This window comes from Bos grunniens, chromosome 2 (genome assembly GCF_055505025.1).
Source record: "Bos grunniens cultivar Pamir isolate PY7600 chromosome 2, Bosgru_T2T1.0, whole genome shotgun sequence".
Taxonomy (NCBI): Eukaryota; Metazoa; Chordata; class Mammalia; order Artiodactyla; family Bovidae; genus Bos; species Bos grunniens.
Genome location: NC_141166.1, coordinates 77,687,613 through 77,707,521, shown reverse-complemented (window position 1 = coordinate 77,707,521; position 19,909 = coordinate 77,687,613). Strand labels below are relative to the sequence as shown.

At 37.9% G+C, this 19,909-nt stretch overlaps 1 protein-coding gene and 1 long non-coding RNA gene across 3 annotated transcripts in view; one reads left to right on the top strand and one right to left on the bottom strand.

The window, feature by feature from the left end:
* LOC147378263 (uncharacterized) overlaps window positions 1-19,909 on the top strand; it is a 223,278-nt gene that overhangs the window by 94,991 nt on the left and 108,378 nt on the right. The gene's annotated exons all lie outside the window — the stretch shown is intronic.
* HNMT (histamine N-methyltransferase) overlaps window positions 5,302-19,909 on the bottom strand; it is a 41,085-nt gene continuing 26,477 nt past the window's right edge. The window contains exons 4-6 of one of the 2 annotated variants that reach the window (XM_086368052.1): window positions 18,960-19,090; window positions 13,788-13,881; window positions 5,302-6,649 (exon numbers count right to left, since the gene is read on the bottom strand). In XM_086368052.1, coding sequence (XP_086224178.1) covers window positions 6,294-6,649; window positions 13,788-13,881; window positions 18,960-19,090 — 581 coding nt within the window. In that variant the 3' untranslated portion in view covers window positions 5,302-6,293. The remainder of the gene's footprint in view (window positions 6,650-13,787; window positions 13,882-18,959; window positions 19,091-19,909) is intronic. The other variant, XM_086368060.1, reaches the window with a different exon arrangement.

Genomic DNA, 19,909 nt, shown 5'->3' with positions numbered 1-19,909 from the left:
ATAGTTCCCTGTGATATACAGTAGGACCTTGTTGTTTATCTATTATGTGTGTGTGTGTGTGTGTGTGTGTATATATATATATATATATATATTACTTTGTATCTGCTACTTCCAAACTCCCAACCTATCTCTCCCCCACCTCTCTCTCCCTTGGCAACCACAAGTCTGTTCTTTATGTCTGTGAGTCTGTTTCATAGATAAACTCATTTGTGTCATACTATGGTCCCACATGTAAGTGATAGGTGGTATTTGTCTTTCTCGTCCTGATTACTTCACTTGGTGTGATCATCTCTAAGTGCATCTGTGTTGCTGCAAATATCAAACGGCATTATTTCATTCTCTTTTATGACTGAGTAACATTCCATTGTATATGTATCACATCTTTATCCATTTACCTGGCAATGGACATTGAGATTGCTCCCTGTATTGGCTATTGTAAATACTGCTGCTATGAACATTGGGGTTCGTATATCTTTTCAAATTAGTTTTCTCCAGATATATGCTAGGAGTGGGATTGCTAGACCACATGGTAACTCTATTTTTCATTTTTTAAGGAACCTCCATGCTGTATTCCATAGTGGCTGCACCAATTAACATTCCCACTAACAGTATAGGAGGGTTCCTTTTTCTCCACACCTTCTTCAGCACTTGATATTTGTAGAGCTTTTAATGATGACCATTTTGATTGGAGCGAGGTGATACCTCATTGTATTTTTGATTTGCATCTCTAAAAATTAGTGATGTTGAGCATCTTTTCATGTAATTGTTGGGCATCTGTTTGTCATCTTTGGAGAAATGTCTCTTTAGGTACTGGACCAATTTTTTATTGTTTTGTTCAGTTGTATGAGTTGTATATTTTGGAAATTAAACCTTTGTTGGTTGCAGAATTTGTAAATATTTTCTACTAGTCTGTAGGTTGTCCTCTCATTTTGTTTATGGTTTCTTTTGCTATACAAAGCTTATAAGCTGTATTAGGTAATTCAACACTCAAAAAACTAACATCATGGCATCTGATTCCATTACTTCATGGCAAATGGAGAAATGATCAAAACAGTGACAGACTTTATTTTCTTGGGCTCCAGAATTACTGCATATGGTGACTGCAGCCATGAAATTAAAAGATGCATGCTCCTTGGTGATAAACCTAGACAGCGTATTAAAAAGCTGAGGCATTACTTTGCTGAAAAAGGTCCATCTAGTCAAAGCTATGGTTTTTCCAGTAGTCAGGTATGGATGTGAGAGTTGCACCATAAAGAAGACTGAATGCCAAAGAACTGATGTCTCTGAACTGTGATGTTGGAGAAGACTCTTGAGAGTCCCTTGGACTGCAAGGAGATCAAACCAGTCAATCCTAAAGGAAATCAATAGAATATTCATTGAAAGGACTGATGCTAAAGCTGAAGCTCCAATACTTTGGCCACCTGATGCAAAGAACTGACTCATTGGAAAATACCATGATTCTGGGAAAGATTGAAGGCAAGAGGAGAAGAGGATGACAGAGGACAAGATGGTTGAATGGCATCACTGACTAAAAGGACATGTGTTGGAGCAAGCTCTGGGAGATGGTGAAGGACAGGGAAGCATGCCATGTTGCATGTCCACCAAAGAGGTGGACATGACTGAGCGACTAAAGAACATTTGTTTTTGACTTTTTTTTATATTGCCTTGGGAGCCTGACATAAGAAAACATTGGTATCTATTACTTATGTCGGAAAATGTTTTGCCTATGTTCTCTTCTAAGAGTTGTATAGTGTCATGTTTTAAATTTAAGTCTTTAAGCCATTTTGAGTTTATTTTTGTGTATGGTGTGAGATAATGTTCTAACTTCAATGATTTACATGTGGCTCTCCAGTTTTACCAAAATGACTTGCTGAAGAGTCATTTCTCCATTATATATTTTTGGCAGAGTTTTCAATTAAGAAATTTGCCAATTTTCATAGTAAACAAAGTCAAGGTCCTAAAACATTTTTCTCCATTTAATATCTCCTCTTTGGATTTGGCAGTACTCTCTAGCAAATACAGAAAGGTTTCAGAAACACTATAAAAAAGTTAAGGTTTATACTGAGTGTAACAGACAACTTTGCTGGTTTTCTCAAGCTCTGGTTATAATAAAAGTATAAACATATAGGTATAAGATAAATGCTTGAAAAAGAATTCACTGAGTGTTCTGTTACTTAGCATCTTCCATATGCATGACTGTGAAAGTCCCTTAGTCGTGTCTGACTCTTTGCAACCCCATGAACTCTAGCTCACCACGCTCCTCTGTCCATGAGATTTTCCAGGCAAGAATACTGGAGTGGGTAGCCATTCCCTTCTCCAGGGGATCTTTCCAACCCAGGGATTGAACCTGGGTCTCCTGCATTGCAGGCAGAGTCTTTACCATCTGAGCCACCAGGTAAGTCCCCATATTAAACACTGGGAGATGTACAGTGATATATAAAACAACATTCCAAATTCTCTTGTAGGCTTCTTTTTCTGAAGCCCAACAACAGACTAGAAAATTAAATATGTGACTGTCTCAAGCCCTTTGTAATATGCAATACAAGCAGAAGCCAAGAGTTCCATCCCCTTGCCCCTCTTGTACGCTTGTATCTTTCCATCACTGACTGGCACTGAACTCTTGAGGATTTTCTCTTTATAAAAAGACTTGGTTATTCCCATTGTATTAGATTGAAGCAGATGAGAATTTATTTTTCCTTGTATTTTAGAGTAAAGACTATATGAGGAAAAAAGACTATATTTACAAACATCCATCTATATACTGCTATTGTTTTTCATCTTGAAACAGCATATTAGTTCTATTCTTACTTTGCACATGTGCTTTTTAGAAACAGCCATCATTTGCTCTGCAGTTTTGATTTCTATCTTTTTGGTGAAGTCGTTCAAGGTCGTCATGGTCCATATCCATCAATCATGCCTGCTTCACAGATTTCCTTTGTCAGTAGTACATATCAGTATGATTAATGGTTCAGGGTTCGTATTCAGGAATGTGATTGGATAACTGTCGTTTCATTTGTTGGAACTGGCAATTCAAAAAACATTGATGAAGTTGTCCAAGAATAGAGCCTGCAAGTCAATTTTACTTATTATGAACAATAAAGCTTGGTACTTTGCTGGTGTAAATAGACTCTGTACTCCAGTTTACTCTCTGGGCCTGAAGGAGGGGTATTAACTCTTTTAAGTGACTATACTGCAGCATTAAGTGGTGGCTCTGTGATGTGAAAGAGTGACTATCATACCATGTTGAAGGCTTCATCACTGGAGAATTGGGGTCTATGAGCTCTTTAGTAAAACCTTACTTTTATTCTGTTTTTAACAGAGATAATTATTTCAGTTCAGTTCAGTTCAGTCGCTCAGTCGTGTCCAACTCTTCGCATGAATCGCAGCACACCGGGCCTCCCTGTCCATCACCAACTCCCGGAGTTCACTCAGACTCACATCCATCGAGTCAGTGATGCCATCCAGCCATCTCATCCTCTGTTGTCCCCTTCTCCTCCTGCCCCCAATCCCTCCCAGCATCAGTCTTTTCCAATGAGTCAACTCTTCGCATGAGGTGAACAAAGTACTGGAGTTTCAGTGTTAGCATCATTCCCTCCAAAGGAATCCCAGGGCTGATCTCCTTCAGAATGGACTGGTTGGATCTCCTTGCAGGGACTCTCAAGAGTCTTCTCCAACACCACAGTTCAAAAGCATCAATTCTTCGGTGCTCAGCCTTCTTCACAGTCCAACTCTCACATCCATACATGACCACAGGAAAAACCATAGCCTTGACTAGATGGACCTTTGTTGGCAAAGTAATGTCTCTGCTTTTGAATATGCTATCTAGGTTCGTCATAACTTTCCTTCCAAGGAATAAGCGTCTTTTAATTTCATGGCTGCAATCACCATCTGCAGTGATTTTGGAGCCCCAAAAAATAAAATCTGACACTGTTTCCACTGTTTCCCTATCTATTTCCCATGAAGTGGTGGGACCAGATGCCATGATCTTCGTTTTCTGAATGTTGAGCTTTAAGCCAACTTTTTCACTCTCCACTTTCACTTTCATCAAGAGGCTTTTGAGTTCCTCTTCACTTTCTGCCATAAGGGTGGTGTCATCTGAATATCTGAGGTTATTGATATTTCTCCCGGCAATCTTGATTCCAGCTTGTGTTTCTTCCAGTCCAGCGTTTCTCATGATGTACTCTGCATATAAGTTAAATAAGCAGGGTGACAATATACAGCCTTGATGAACTCCTTTTCCTATTTGGAACCAGTCTGTTGTTCCATGTCCAGTTCTAACTGTTGCTTCCTGACCTGCATACAAATTTCTCAAGAGGCAGGTCAGGTGGTCTGGTATTCCCATCTCTTGAAGAATTTTCCAGTTTATTGTGATCCACACAGTCAAAGGCTTTGGCATAGTCAATAAAGCAGAAATAGATATTTTTCTGGAACTCTCTTGCTTTTTCCGTGATCCAGTGGACGTTGGCAATTTGATCTCTGGTTCCTCTGCCTTTTCTAAAACCAGTTTGAATATCAGGAATTTCACGGTTCACACACTGCTGAAGCCTGGCTTGGAGAATTTTGAGCATTACTTTACTAGAGTGTGAGATGGGTGCAATTGTGCGGTAGTTTGAGCATTCTTTGAAACTTACTTTAAATATCTAAGTTTTTTATAATTTATTAATTATAAAATTACTCAATTACTTAAGAGGTATGCTTTTTTTTTTTTAAAGAATGACAGATGTTTATTATTAAATTAGTTGTTGCTGTTCAGTCACTAAGTTGTATCCAAATCTTTTGCAATCCCATGGACTATAGCCTGCCAGGCTCTTCTGTCCATGGCATTCTCCCGTCAAGAATACTGATGTGCGTTGCCATTTCCTTCTCCAGGGAATCTTCCTGACCCAAGGATCAAGTGTCTCCTACATTGCAGGCAGATTCTTTACCACTGAGCCATGATATGGAGCCCATATCTAATAGGTTTACATGCAATATTCAGGCTACTACTGATCTTCAATAATATAATTAATTAATCTTTAGACTAAATTTGCATATAAAATTAAAGAATCTATTTTATACCATGAAACCAAATCATACTACCAAGGTTTTAATTTTCTCTGGGAGCTGGTAACATTCAGCTACTTTAGGAATCCTTTCAAAGCTAAATTCTGATAGCACTGGATTAACCAACTAAAGGTTATCAAAAACTTTTCAAAAATTCTCTGAAATCTTACTGTTAAAGATGATTCTTGCTCTTAGAGGAGATCTTTGTCATAGAAGGAACTATGAAGTATTGAAATAGAGTCAAATATTTTCTAGGAATTTAGTAAATGATAAAAGATTTATTTTAAGTAAGTGGCGTTGTTTTTTGTCAACTGTGTTGATATAGATGGTTTTATTTTTGTGAAAAATCACTTTGTTCTCAACTCTTTATGTAAACTTCAAACAGATCAAAGACTTTTATACAGTGAAATTATACAATCATTTTGATAAAATATGTTACTATTTTAAGACCTTGGATTTAGAAGGCCTTTTAAAATTTTTCAGAAATCCAGAAATTAAAAAAAAAAACAACTAAATTTGAATTAATAAAGAAAACTTCAGTATATCTAAAAACAAAACACTGCAACATCATAAACAAAGTTAAAAGAGAAACCAAAATAGAAGGAAATGACAGCACATGACAGCGTTAGTTTTGTAACATCCTAAGTGCTTTTACTTTTAGTAATCACTAAAGATAAGGATAGAAACTATAGCAAAGAAATGTATAGAGACAAATACTTCTTTACAAAAGGGGAAAGTCAATAAACATATGCTTTCTTAATGTCTAATGTATCAGTAGGCATATATTTTACTGCTGCTGCTGCTAAGTCGCTTCAGTTGAATAGCACATATTTTATTAGTATTCTAGCAAATTCCATCACAGTTAATAAATGGAGTCAATTTTATTGTCAGTAAGCCCCCTGAAACCTAGTTGTCTCATTTTTCAGATTACTTGGTATGTAGCCCATGTCCTCTCTTTACCTATAGGAGAGATAAGACCAGCAGTGTCATATATGATTCTATATGAAAGTCCAAGAATGTCTTAAAACTTTCTAGGTTTTACATATGAGAAGATATGTAGAAGATATACATTAGAGATATATTTATATCTCTATATATAGAGATAGATATATATCTACATATATATATATATATCCTATCTTCTGTAGAAGAGAAGATATACGTTATGACATATATTTATAATTTTAATACACAAATGAATGACCAACATCGTTCAAATTATAGTTTTTTAACATTCTCATGATGTGTATTTATGCCTCAACCACTATGAAACTCAGACTGTTATTGAAAAGAACCTTTCCCTCTTTCTTTATACTGAATTCAGGCTTTTGCAGATCTTTCATAATTTCTGCTTTGAGATCAGGTGGTGCTGTTGTATTAAAATTGCAGGTTTCTGTCAAAAAATCCCAAAGCAGGTCTCCATTTTCATTGCCATCAATAAAACAGTCAGATATGTCCATGGTGGACAGAAGGTCATAATACTCGTATTTAATCCCCAACTTATCCAGCATCTGAGTGAGGTCAGACGATGTGACATACTGGCAGAGGTCATTCCGGGGTAAGCGAGATCCATACTTTTCCCATAGCTTTTGCCAGCTGCTGGCTCCTGTGCAACAGAAAAACATTCATGCTTTCAGTTATTCTTCTTTTCACTTACCTACTCTGCAAGCAGTACATTAGATGCTTGGAATAGAGCAGTCCGTTTAAAAAGTCCATTTAAAAAGCTAAAAAGACTTTTGTAGCTCAATTCAAGGAGTGCAAGGGGTTGGTGGGAAAGTTAAATAAATAAGTTATACATCACATGGTGCAAAGTGCTAATGAAAAACAAATCTAAGCAAGAGATAAGGGGGATCAAAGAGCTGGATGGATTGCTGCTTTATATAGGATGGTCACAGACATTCTCTCTAATAATGTAACATTTGAGCAGAGACATGACAGCAAGGCACATATATATGTAGTAATCTATCAGGGGGAAGGTTACTCCAGGTAGAGAGAAGAGCAACTGCAAAGGACCTGAAGCAGGGACATGCTTGGCACATTAAGAACTAGCCAGGGAGCTAGTGAGATTGGAATTGAACCAAGGGGAGAATGGAAAGAGATGAGGTTGGGTGATGGTGAGGAGTGGATTGGGTGCTTAATCATATAGGAAAAGATAGGAAGTCATTGTAGTGCTGTCTAATAGATTGTTATGGACTCTTGGACATGTTCCAAATTTGCATTGTCCAATATGGTAGCCACTAACCACTTTATGGTTCTGGAATGCATGAACTATGGCTAGTCTGACTAAGGAAATGAATTTTAAGTGCTATTTCATTTTAATTCATTTCACTTTCAATAGCCAACTATGACTTACATATCAGATGACACAGCATTAGAGTGACTTGACCTGATTTACATTTTCTTAAGGTCACTCTGGCCACACAGATGAGAACAAGGGCATAAGGACAGAAGCAGGAAGAACAGTAAGAAAGCTACTGCAAAAATCTGGGTGATAGATGATGGTAAGTTGAAACAGCAAGATTGGAAATAATGAGAAACGGTTGCTTCATACACACACACACACACACACACACACACATTATATATTACACTCCTAGAGCCAATGCCATTTGCTAATGACTTGTATATTGTTAGCAATAACAATTTGGATAGTGCAAGAAAGAAAAGAATCAATGATGACCGCAGTGATTTTGGCCCAAGCATCTGAAAAGAGAGAACTGCCATTAAAAATGGGAAGAATGAGGGAGGAACATTTTTCAATGTGTTAGCAGGCATCTTATTTTGGAAGTATAAAAGCTGAGCTATCTCTTGGCCATTCAGGTTGTGATAAGAGGAAGGCAATTGTTTATGTTAGTCTGGTTCAGAGGAGAGGGTCTGAGTAAAAACTGAAATAGAAGAAAGAGCACAGCAAATACAATGATAGTTTGCTCAAACCAAAGATGAGATAGCCTCTCAGGTCTGTACACTTACAAGATGCTGCCTTGGACTGCAACACCTCAGTTGAGTTTACAAATTTTGTCCCCAGCTTTAGAGGGTATATTAGCAGTGTATGATGTATTTAATTGAAAATCTGGCCCAGGGTAGCAGCTAAGAGATACAGAATCTGAGGGAGAGAGAGGTTGGATTGTTCCTCTGACTCTTCACGAATGACATGAGGTTTGTTATTCAGTCTTTCAGAACCTCTGGTTTCTTATCTATAAGACAGAGATAACTATACTTGTTGCAACTGCGAATATTAAATAATATAATTGAAGTAAATCATTGCACAATGGTAAGCACATAGCAGATGTGTAATATGTACTTAGAAAATAAATGAACATTAAATGGAATTAATTGGATATTTCCACTGGTTGTAGCCTTGAGACTGTGAAAAAAACAAACTTGCTATTCAAAAATCTATAATAATAATAATAAAAATTAAAACAAAAGAGAATTTTATGGACCTTCTAATATAAGCATGTAATACTGGGCTGTTAAATATACAGTGAATACAGTGCATTAAGGGTGGTCTTATGTTCCACTAATATTCCAGAAGAGAGTGATAACTTCAGGGTAAGCTTTAGGAGAAGCTAGAATTGGAATGAAGCAGAAAAATTAAAAAATAAGAAACCTCAGTTCAATGAAAAAAAATCAGGGTCATGAGTATGTATTAAAAAAATTTTTCATTCCAAAGACAGTGATTGTCTGCCCAAATAAGAATTTGCCTACAAATAAGACTTTATAAGAAAATAAATATTTCAGTGGTTGAGGAGGAGCTCTGTTAGCATTATCATTATTATTTTTTAAACCTGGCAGAGAGAAAAGAACCAAACACTAATTGCAGAGCATTTGTTGGTGTCAGTGTTTGGTGACTCAGTGCCATTTCTAAGCTGAGCAATTAGACACTTTCTGACTGATAAATTATCATAATGGCTCTCAGTGGGCACAACATATGGTGTTACTTTTGTATTCAACATGATATAAACCAGGTCCTTTCCCCCCACACACTGTATTAAAAATAACACACTACAATTTGCCTCCTTCCTTAGTCAAATAAGGAGAGGTCAGGAAAGAAAACGTCACTGATCTCCCTTAACCAGATAAGTTGCATTTTAATTATTAATAGCAACTCTCTCAACTAATGTCTGGCTACTGTATTTGCAGAAAAACGTGCCACTGACTTTATTTTAGTGTGGGATACTCATTTTAAGAGTCTACCTCTTCTTATTTCTCTTCTTTTTCATCCCCAAATCAGATCTTTAATCTCTATAATCAGAAACTTCTGTTATAAATAAATGACTGTTTACTCATATGGGCTAATTCTTCAGTGGGTTCTTTGGAACCAGAGCAAAGCTTCTGTTCCCTCAAGCACCATATATTCAAATAGGCTGACCAGTAAAACACTGTCATTTAATTCTGAATATAATTTCTCTTCCTTTTCCTAATTAGTTTCACTTGCCTACTCTTCTGTGCTTTTGTATGCCTCTTTCAGCACGCACTGTTTGTGTGTGAATATGTGTATCTTCTTTATTGAGCCTTTTATTCCTTTTTATTAAATCCATCTTCAATTCTCTAGCACTCTCTATATTCCCTGATTCCATGTCTATCATGTAGTAAATTTTAGCTAAAACATGGTCTCTCTCTTTTTTTTGGATGGACATTCAGAATCGGTTATAGTTAGGATATTGTAAAGAAGAAATAATAATTATTCATTTCGACCTCTGGGTTGGGAAGATCCCCTGGAGAAGGGAATGGCTACCCACTCCAGTATTCTTGCTTGGGATATCCCATGGACAGAGGAGCCTGGTGGGCTACAGTCCATGGAGTCACAAATGAGTCAGACACTACTTAGCTACTAACACTTTCATTTTTCAATTCAAATACATTCACTGGGTGTGTTCTTCTATGTGCCAAGGGTTTTGCAAAAATCTGGGACTAGAGAACAGAACCCCTGCTCTCCAGGAACTCTCCTTAAAAACTCCCCAGTTGCCTCTGATAGGAAATTAGCACACTACTGAAAGTGTTTACACCTCTCAATCTTCCATTGGCTTAGGAGTCTATCAAAGGCAGAGGAGGAGTAATAGTCATCTTTGCAACCTCAGAGCCTAGCAGTGATGAACTGTTATTGTTCAGTCATTAAGTCATGGACAACTCCTATGTGACCTCATGGACTGTAGCATGCCAGGCTCCTCTGTCCTCCACTATCTCCTAGAGTTGGCTCAAATTTATGTCTACCTAATGATGGATTAGAGGAGCTCAATAAAAGATGAATGAACCAAATCTGCACAATAGCTATCCTGTTCAGACAGCCTGAGACCAAGACTACAAGCTATATTTTGAATATGCTGAATGCACCTGTCACCTTAACCAAGCTAGGTGCCCTGCATAATTAAATCTAGAAACAGATCCCATATTTCATTATCTTACAATCGAATAAATTGCAAAAAATGGGTTTCCATATGGTACTCGAATAACTGAGTAATTTAGTTTACTCAGACAACACATCAGTTCAGTCATAGATCACTGTCAACTGGGATAGACAGGAAGAAACCTTAGCTATGGAGCATATTTAAGATGACCTTTAGAGCAACATGTTAATCCAGACATACCACTATGTGCCTTGCTGAGATACTAGCTCGCTGAGTACTCATGGAAATTTAATTGAGTAACTAGTGCTAGGCTTCTCTGAGTCTGTTTGCAAGGAGCACTCAGTTGCTATATTGCCATGAGGCTATGGATGACAATATTGCTGAAACAAAGGAAATATGCAAACAAGCTTCTTCACTTCTAGGCTGTTGTTGTTTAGTCACCAAGCCGTGTCTGACTCTCTTGCCACCCCATGAACTGTAGCCCTCAGGCTCCTCTTGTCCATAGGATTTCCCTGGCAAGAATACTGGAGTGGGTTGTCATTTCCTTTTCCAAGGGATCTCCTCAACCCAATATTGAACCTGGGTCTCCTGCATTGGCAGGCAGATTCTTTACCACCAAGCCAGAGCCACTTCTAGGTAATAATGACCAAATTCCATTTACAAAGTGACCTCAACAACCTGAGTAAAAACAGAGCCTTGTGTGAACCATTTTGGTGTAGGTCTTCCAAGTTTTAAGGTAATAGTCAAGTTTAAGGCATGTTTTCATTGGGCAAGTATGGAGAATGGGGTTTCAAGAATTATAGTTTGGGCTGAGAAGGCAGTTTAGAATAATGGGTTTTATTAAATAGGAGTGAGATAGGAAGTTGATCAGGCATCTCAGATGACCTGGGGAGTTTCGTCACACCTGTCTACTATCCACAGGTTAGCAGACTGGTCTGGCTCATAGGGATTTGTAGTGATACTGTGAAATGAAAAAGTTACTAATGACAATGTGGATCAATTCTATACATGTTAATTGACAGTGATATAAGACAAATCTTCTTGTGACTAAATTTGTTTTCACTGTTGGAAATTGACCATAATTTATTTTTCTAAAAGCTGACCCATATATACTTGTATCAGCTTTTTTAATGCAATAAAGCAATTACTGCTCTTTTTAAAAAGGGAAACTTCAGCTACTTCCTTACACCAAGGGGCTGATACAATTTTTCTCAGAGAAATACATTATTGTTAAGATAGGTTTATAGGTGAACAGGTTTATCTAGGTCAGAGAGGAAGAGCAAAGGGGAGTTAATCTGCTCTATGTAACGAGTAAGAAGGGGTGAAAGGGGAAAGTGAAGAGTTGGTATCTTAGGAAAAGCACTGAGCTAAAAGGATTATCTGTTAACAATATTTTCCTCTCTCTGACACCTGCCTCCCACACTGTGTGCAGTCATGAAGAAGTGTAAGCTCTATACTGAAAAAGTTAGTAAAATATTCCTACCATCAAATGCAGAGTGAATAATTTTTGACTCAGAATACTTTTTTGATGAAAGCTAAAGGGTCTAGTCAAGGCTATGGTTTTTCTTGTGGTCATGTATGGATGTGAGAGTTGGACTGTGAAGAAGGCTGAGCGCCGAAGAATTACTCTTGAGAGTCCCTTGGACTGCAAGGAGATCCAACCAGTCCATTCTGAAGGAGATCAGCCCTGGGACTTCTTTGGAGGGAATGATGCTAAAGCTGAAACTCCAGTACTTTGGCCACCTCATGCGAAGAGCTGACTCATTGGAAAAGACTCTGATGCTGGGAGGGATTGGGGGCAGGAGGAGAAGGGGATGACAGAGGATGAGATGGCTGGATGGCATCACTGACTTGATGGACGTGAGTCTGAGTGAAGTCCAGGAGTTGGTGATGGACAGGGAGGCCTGGTGTGCTGTGATCCATGGGGTCGCAAAGAGTCGGACACGACTGAGAGACTGAACTGAACTGAAATGGTTTTTGTTTCTAGTAACTGTATTCATGATGTAGCCAGCAAAATACTGTATCCATAAGAGCACCAAGTCAATTCTCAGTTGCTTGTAGACTACTCATGCTACTTTGTAAACCTTAGGCTGGTTTTTTCTTATTAGTAGGTATATATTCACAAGAGAGCTGCCTTCTGACACTCAAATACGTAACTTCTGAAAATATTTAAGGATAAACTAAATATAAATAAAGTGGATCTTCATTTGATGTGGAATATATTCTAAAATCAGACATATATGACTGCTGGATGAACTGTTATTTCTGTCTGCAACACTTTCTGTATTATTGATACAGATTATCAAGAATAGACTGAGTTATCAACTCAGTGTCGATAACTAAATTCACTTCTGTATTCCTAAATGTTCAAAGTGCTTTATCCAAGTGTCCTCATTTGGAGAGAGGTTAGTGGGAAAAATCCAGTTTACATAAGCCCTCCTAAATGGGAAGTTAGAACTTTCTCACATAAATGAGTATTTTTAACAAACCTGAGATAAAAATAGTATATCAAATGTTCCCTTGCAGAAGAGGTTGTGTACAGGAACTTTCATTTGCCAAAATCCCACATAAATTCAAAGCTAGGATTATAGGCAACAACTGTGTTTGCGATCCTTAAAGCCATTCCTCATATTTAGGAATAAATGAATTTTATGACGTGGTTTTTGATTATGGGGTCTGATATAAATTTAGGAAGATAGAAGCTGCTGTATATCTAGAGTCAACCAGAATAGCACTGTGTGAACAATCCGTAAAGACTGCTGAATGAAGGAGTGAATTAATGAATTCAACAGTGTCAGTGTTTTATTTGCTAATCTGTTTATTTAGGTTCTCTGTGTCATAATTGTATCACTGGAAACAAAGTATGATCAAATGCTGTCGTTGGAAAATAACACAACAACGCAAAACCAAACAAGAGAATCACTAGCTATTTTTGATAGTTATTTGAGAAAACCTATAATGAGCAACATTGACAGTGACTCTAGAAATGCAAATTAATCAAATATGACAGTGTCACAAATATTTCAACCTTTACTTAAACATCACAGAAGGGAAAGAGACATTTAAGGGACAAAAAGGAGGTACATAGAAATATTTTCTATTTTTAGTCTCCTCTAAAGAATTCCTATCAGTTGTATTTGCTCTATGTTATATAAAAAATAATGTATATATGGACAACAAAGATATACTTTCTCAAGAGGAAGAAGAAACAGATATTTATTTCCACTGGAAATCCTAAATTGAAAGTTTGAAGGACTTTCCTAATACTGTGTTAATTAATTGACTATGACCATAAGCCAGGTCAAGAATTTCATAATGAAGATGAAATATACCATCAGCCTTCAAACACATGAACTATTGGTTTTTTAAAATGTAGGTGGAAGGAAAATAACTTACCTGACACAATAATAATGAGAATCTTAGCATTGGTAGCTAAGAGACTATGGAAGAATTTCAGGGTAGCTGGGATGTCTTTAACATAATACAGCATCTAGAAATGAAGGAAAAGAGAACTGAGGCACTTTTCTATGTCAATGTCTTTGTTGCTCAGACTAGATACTCACTAGAAGATTTGATTTTCAAGTTGAGTGGGTTTTTACTCAACAAAACACGTAAGAAATTTAGAAGTTAAAGACGTTATATGGAGAGATAGAATAATAATGAGAGAAAATATTTGGGGATAGGGGAAACTGGTATTTACTCAACAAGAATCAAATAGTTTAAAATTTGCTCTTTCTGGCTTCAGTAACACAAACATTTATAGCTTCAGACAGTCTCTACTCCACATGGGGGCATTGATTCTGTGCTTTCTCTATATTTTGTGAATTATAGTTCTTCTGGGAGAAAATGGTGCTGGCACCATAAAAACATTCCATTTCATGGAACGTTGCTTCAAAATTAAGCCCTTTGCACTAGCTTTACCATATGCTCACCAATGCTTTTTTTTTAAATCACAGAAAATGCGGCAAGCTTTGATGTTGACAGATTCTCTAGGAAAATGAACTGGATAAAGCCTAAGGTTGCAGCATCATCACAAGGGGATAGGTGTCAGTCCATTCATTTTAAATAACTCTGAATGATCTCTGGTGAATTGCAGGGAGAGGTCTTTCCACCTAACACAGATAGAGCCTGGAATTATACATGGGCAATGGAAATTTTCCCCTGAGGGCTTATAGCCCTGGAATCTACCCCACATAGACACTTATTTTTTATGTCTCATCTTCTACTCTTTTAGACAAAAATTCAATATTTTATTCAATTTTTTATGGGCTTCCCAGGTGGTGCAGTGGTAAAGAATCCACCTGCCAATGGAGGAGATGCAAGGGACATGGGTTCAGTCCCTGGGTTGGGAAGATACCCTGGAGTAGGAAATGACAACCCTCTCCAGTATTTTTCCCTGGAAAATTCCATGGACAGAGGAGCATGGCAGGCTCTATGGGATCACAAAGAGTTGAGCATGACTGAGCATGTACACACACATGATAAAATTTATTGCATAAAGCAAAAATAACCTGAGCTATGCCTCCCTCACATGAATTAATGAAATGCAAGGGACCTGCACATGGTCTGTGTGGTCTCAGAGGCCATATTTAGTATCATGTCACTCCATGCTGTTCACCACAGGGACCACATAGACAGGCACCCAGATGCAGCTAGTCCACAAGATCGCTAATAATCCTTGACATGACCTAGCTCAAAAAGAGGAGGTCGATCATAGCAGATGCTCTGAAAATTGATCTAAAAGACACAGATTCTCTGCAGTTGACTATGAATATTAAGTTGAAAGATGCCATGAGAATGTTAGGACTGTAAGGAAAAATGAGGAGACAGAGACATAACAAAAATGCAGAGTAGACAGAGAGGAAGGCAGTAGTAGTGCAGAGGAAGCAGAGATAAGAAAGAAAGAACAAATGTGGAGGTTTGGAGAGAAATGAGAATGATCTCTGAAGCTGCAACATTTTATAGCAAGTGAGGAATGGGATTCAGTGCATATGTGAAGGGATTGGCTTTTGATAAAGGGAGGCTTTTGTTGTTTTTTGAATTAACTTTTTTTGGAGTATAGTTGCTTTACAGTGTTGTGTTAGTTTCTACTGTACAGCAAAATCAATCAGACATACATATACATATATGCCCTCCCTTTCAGATTTCCTTCCTATTCAGGTCACCACGGTGTATTAAGTAGAGTTCCCTGCGCTATACAGTAGGTTTCATTAGTTAGCTTTTATACATAGTATCAGTAGTGTACATGTGTCAATCCCAATCTCCCAATTCATCCCACCCACCCCTTTTCCCCTTGGTGTTCATATATTTGTTCTCAACACCTCTGTCTCTATGGTGCTGCTATGAACGCTGGGGTGCATGTATTTTTCTGAATTATGGTTTTCTCTGGGTATATGCCCAGTAGTGCAATTGCTGAGTCATATGGTAGTTCTGGGCTTCCCTGGTAGTTCAGTTGGTAAAGAATTCACGTGCAATGCAAGAAATCCCAGTTTGATTCTTGGGTTGAGAAGATCCTCTAGAGAAGGGATAAGCTACCCATCCCAGTATTCTCAGGGTTTCCTGGTGGCTCAGATGGTAAAGAATCCACCTGTAATGCGGGAGACCTGAGTTCAATCCCTGGGTTGGGAAGATCCCCTGCAGGAGGGCATGGCAACCTACCCCAGTATTCTTGCCTGGAGAACACTGGAGTGGGTTGTGGGGAGAATACATGGAATATTCTCCCCCTGGACAGAGGAGCCTGGCTGGCTGCAGTCTACAGGGTCGCAGAGTCGGATGTGACTGGGCAACTAAGCACAGCATGATAGTTCTATTTTTAGTTGTTTTGAGGAACCGCGATACTGTTCTCCACAGTGGCTATATCAGTTTACATTCCCACCGACAGTACAAGAGGATTCCTGGGAGGCTTTTGTAATAAGAAGAAAGAAAGAAATGGTGGGTACAGGTGCATCTCTATAAATGTGGTGGGTAAAAGATGATTTTCTACCTGATCATTTCTCTTTTCACTATAGAGTAGGAAGGGAAGTTATCAGTTGGAAACCAGTGGCAAAGAAGGGATTACAGGAGTTGTAAGGAGAGAGATGAAGGTATGAAATAGTTATACAGTTGAGCCTTGGACAAGGCAGGGATTAGGTACCAACTTTCTGTGTAGTCAAAAATTCACATATAACATATGCATTTTCTCTGTTTCTGGAGTTCCACATCCAGTCATGCAGCATTTACTGCTGAAAAAATCCAGGGAAGGTCCAGTGGTTTGGACTCAGTGCTTCCATTACAGGCAGCATGGGTTCAATCCCTGGTTGGGCAACAAAGCTCTCACAAGCCCTGTGATGTGGTCAAAGAAAAAAAAAATTAAATAGAAAAAATTAGCATACAAATGAACCCACATAATTCAAATCTGTGTTGTGCAAGGGCCAACTATATGAGAAGATAGAAAAGTAAGTCTAGTAGAGAAACGTCTTAGGTTTGCTGGGCAATGTTAGAAGCACTCCCTTATAGTTAAAGGATTGTGTCTGCTAAGAAAGCAAAGATGTAGAATTGCCTAGATATGCCAACCCTGAAGTAATTTCTTCCTGTAATTTTTAGAAGCCTATTCCTTTTGGCTTAACCTCTAAAATATACAAACAGTTCATACAACTCAAAAACAGAAAGCACAACCCAATCAAAAACTGGGCAGAATATTTTAACAGATATTTCTCCAAAGAAGACATACAGATGACCATTAGGTACATGAAAAGATGCTCAGCATCAATAATTATTAGAGAAATGCAAATCAAAACTACAATGAGTTACCACTTCACACTAGTCAAAATGACCATCATTAAAAATTCTGCAAAAAACAAGTATGGAGAGGGTGTGGAGAAAAGGGATCCCCCTACACTGTTGATACAACCACTATGAAAAATATGTAGGTTCCTTAGAAAACTAAAGATAGAGTTACCATATGATCCAACAGTCCCATTCCTGGGAATATACCTGGACAAAGCCATAATTCAAAAAGATACATGCACCCCTACATTCACAGTAGCACTGTTTACACCAGCTAAAACATGGAAATAATGTAAATGTCTATCAACAGACAAATGGATAAAGAAGATGTGGTACATATATACTGTAGAATGCTGCTCAAAGGCTATGGTTTTTCCTGTGGTCACGTATGGATGTGAGAGTTGGACTGTGAAGAAGGCTGAGCACCAGAGAATTGATGCTTTTGAACTGTGGTGTTGGAGAAGACTCTTGAGAGTCCCTTGGACTGCAAGGAGATCCAACCAGTCCATCCTAAAGGAGATCAGCCCTGGGATTTCTTTGGAAGGACTGATGCTAAAGCTGAAACTCCAGTACTTTGGCCACCTCATGCGAAGAGTTGACTTATTGGAAAAGGCTCTGATGCTGGTAGGGATTGGGGGCAGGAGGAGAAGGGGACAACAGAGGATGAGATGGCTGGATGGCATCACTGACTCGATGGACGTGAGTCTGAGTGAACTCCAGGAGTTGGTGATGGACAGGGAGGCCTGGCGTGCTGCGATTCATGGAGTCTCAAAGAATCGGACACGACTGAGTGACTAAACTGAACTGAATGCCGTTTACAGCAACATGGATGGACCTAGAAATTATCATACTAACTGAAGTAGGTCAGAAAGAGAAAGACAAATACCATATAACATCACTTACATGTGGAATCTAAAATACGGTACAAATAAACCTGGCTACAAAACAGAAAGAGACTCATAGACATAGACACCAGACTTGTGGTTGCCAAGGGGGAGGTGGGGAGGGACAGGGATGGAGTGGGAGTTTGGGGGTGGTAGATACAGGCTATTATTAATACATTTAGAACTGATAATCAACAAGGTCCAAACATATAGCACAGAACTATATTCAATATCCTGTGATAAACCACAATGGAAAAGAATATAAAAATAAGAATGTCTATAGGTGTATAAGTGAGTCACTTTGCTATACAGCAGAGATTGGCACAGCATTGTAAATCAGTTATATTTCAATTTTTAAAATGTCTACAAAAAAGTTTATTCCTTTGGGATGACTGTATTTGTAGACTATAGAAAGCAAAAAGCATCTTGTTCATCATGGTTTTTCTAAAACATGTACATCTTCTAATGGTAGCCAACACCCAAAGCCTATACACCTATATGCTATTCAGATACATCAGTGACCTCTGGAAATATGTCCCCATATCATCTGCTGAAGAGTCACTCCCTTTACAAGAAATACACTATTGTATTTCTAAGAAATACACTATTAGTGCTGGACCACGGAAATAAATTCTGGCAGAAAGACTGATGTCAGTAAAACTTTGTTGACCTGAGGAATCATCCAGCCTGCCCCTTTGTCGCATACACAATAGCCAGGTCATGAACAGAAGGCAAAAGCAAGTGGATTCAGAAAAACTCTGGGATGTTGGTCCATTCTCAGTTTGGACAGATAATGTTCACTTATAAAATCAGAAATCAGATTTTCATTTATCTTTTAGAAGTTAGAATATTAAGCACTCTGAAATATTTCTGAAGAATCTTTTTTTTCTGAGAGTATATAACAATAAATATTTCCTACCTGAATCATATGAATAAAGTCCCACCTCTGAAGTTCTTTTTTCTCCATCATTCTATTTTGATATTCAGATGATGTCTCCTTATGCCAAGCAAACTTTATGTTCTCAAGGTTTGATGTCTTGGCTACAAGCTCTAAAATATGGAGAAAAGGTAGCTCACCATCAATTTTAATTGCAAATTTGGAACCCATTTCCATTTAGAATTTTAATGCAATCAATATTATATACACAACAGATATAAAGCACATTTTTCTTTTTTATGCAGCTCCAGAAGACCCGAGAGTTCATCCTAGTTTTTCCTCTAGCATTAAATGAAATTAGAGATAACTAAAGAGCCAATAAAAAATAATTATGAGAATACTGATCAGACACAGGCAATATTGTTGTTGTTTAGTTGCTAAGTCACATCCAACTCTTATGCGATACCATGGACTGTAGCCCACCAGGCTCCTCTGTCCATGGGGTTTCCCAGGCAAGAAAACTGGAGCAGGTTGCCATTCCCTTCTCCAGGGGATCTTCCTGACCCAGGGATTGAATCTGCTTCTCCTGCACTGCAGGAGGATACTTTACCACTGAGTCACCAAGAAAGCTGTGTATAGGCACATTATCTCAAGTGTTAATGAGAAAAAAACTGGTGGATTTTATCAATGGAGAATTTACATAAAACAGGTGATATGATTCTATAACTCAGGAATCAGTAAACTGTGGCATGGACCATATCTGTCTTACTACCTATTTTTAAATAGACTGCAAGCTAAAAATATACATTACTCTTCTTCCCGACTTCATGCTCCTGTCCTTCATATTTTGTGCCATTAAACTGTTAAATGGTTGAACAAAATCAAAAGAAGAATAATACTTCATGATAGGTAAAAATGATATAAAATTCAAATTGAATGTTTACAAGTAAAATTTTATTGTGACATAGCCACACATATTAGTTCATGGATTG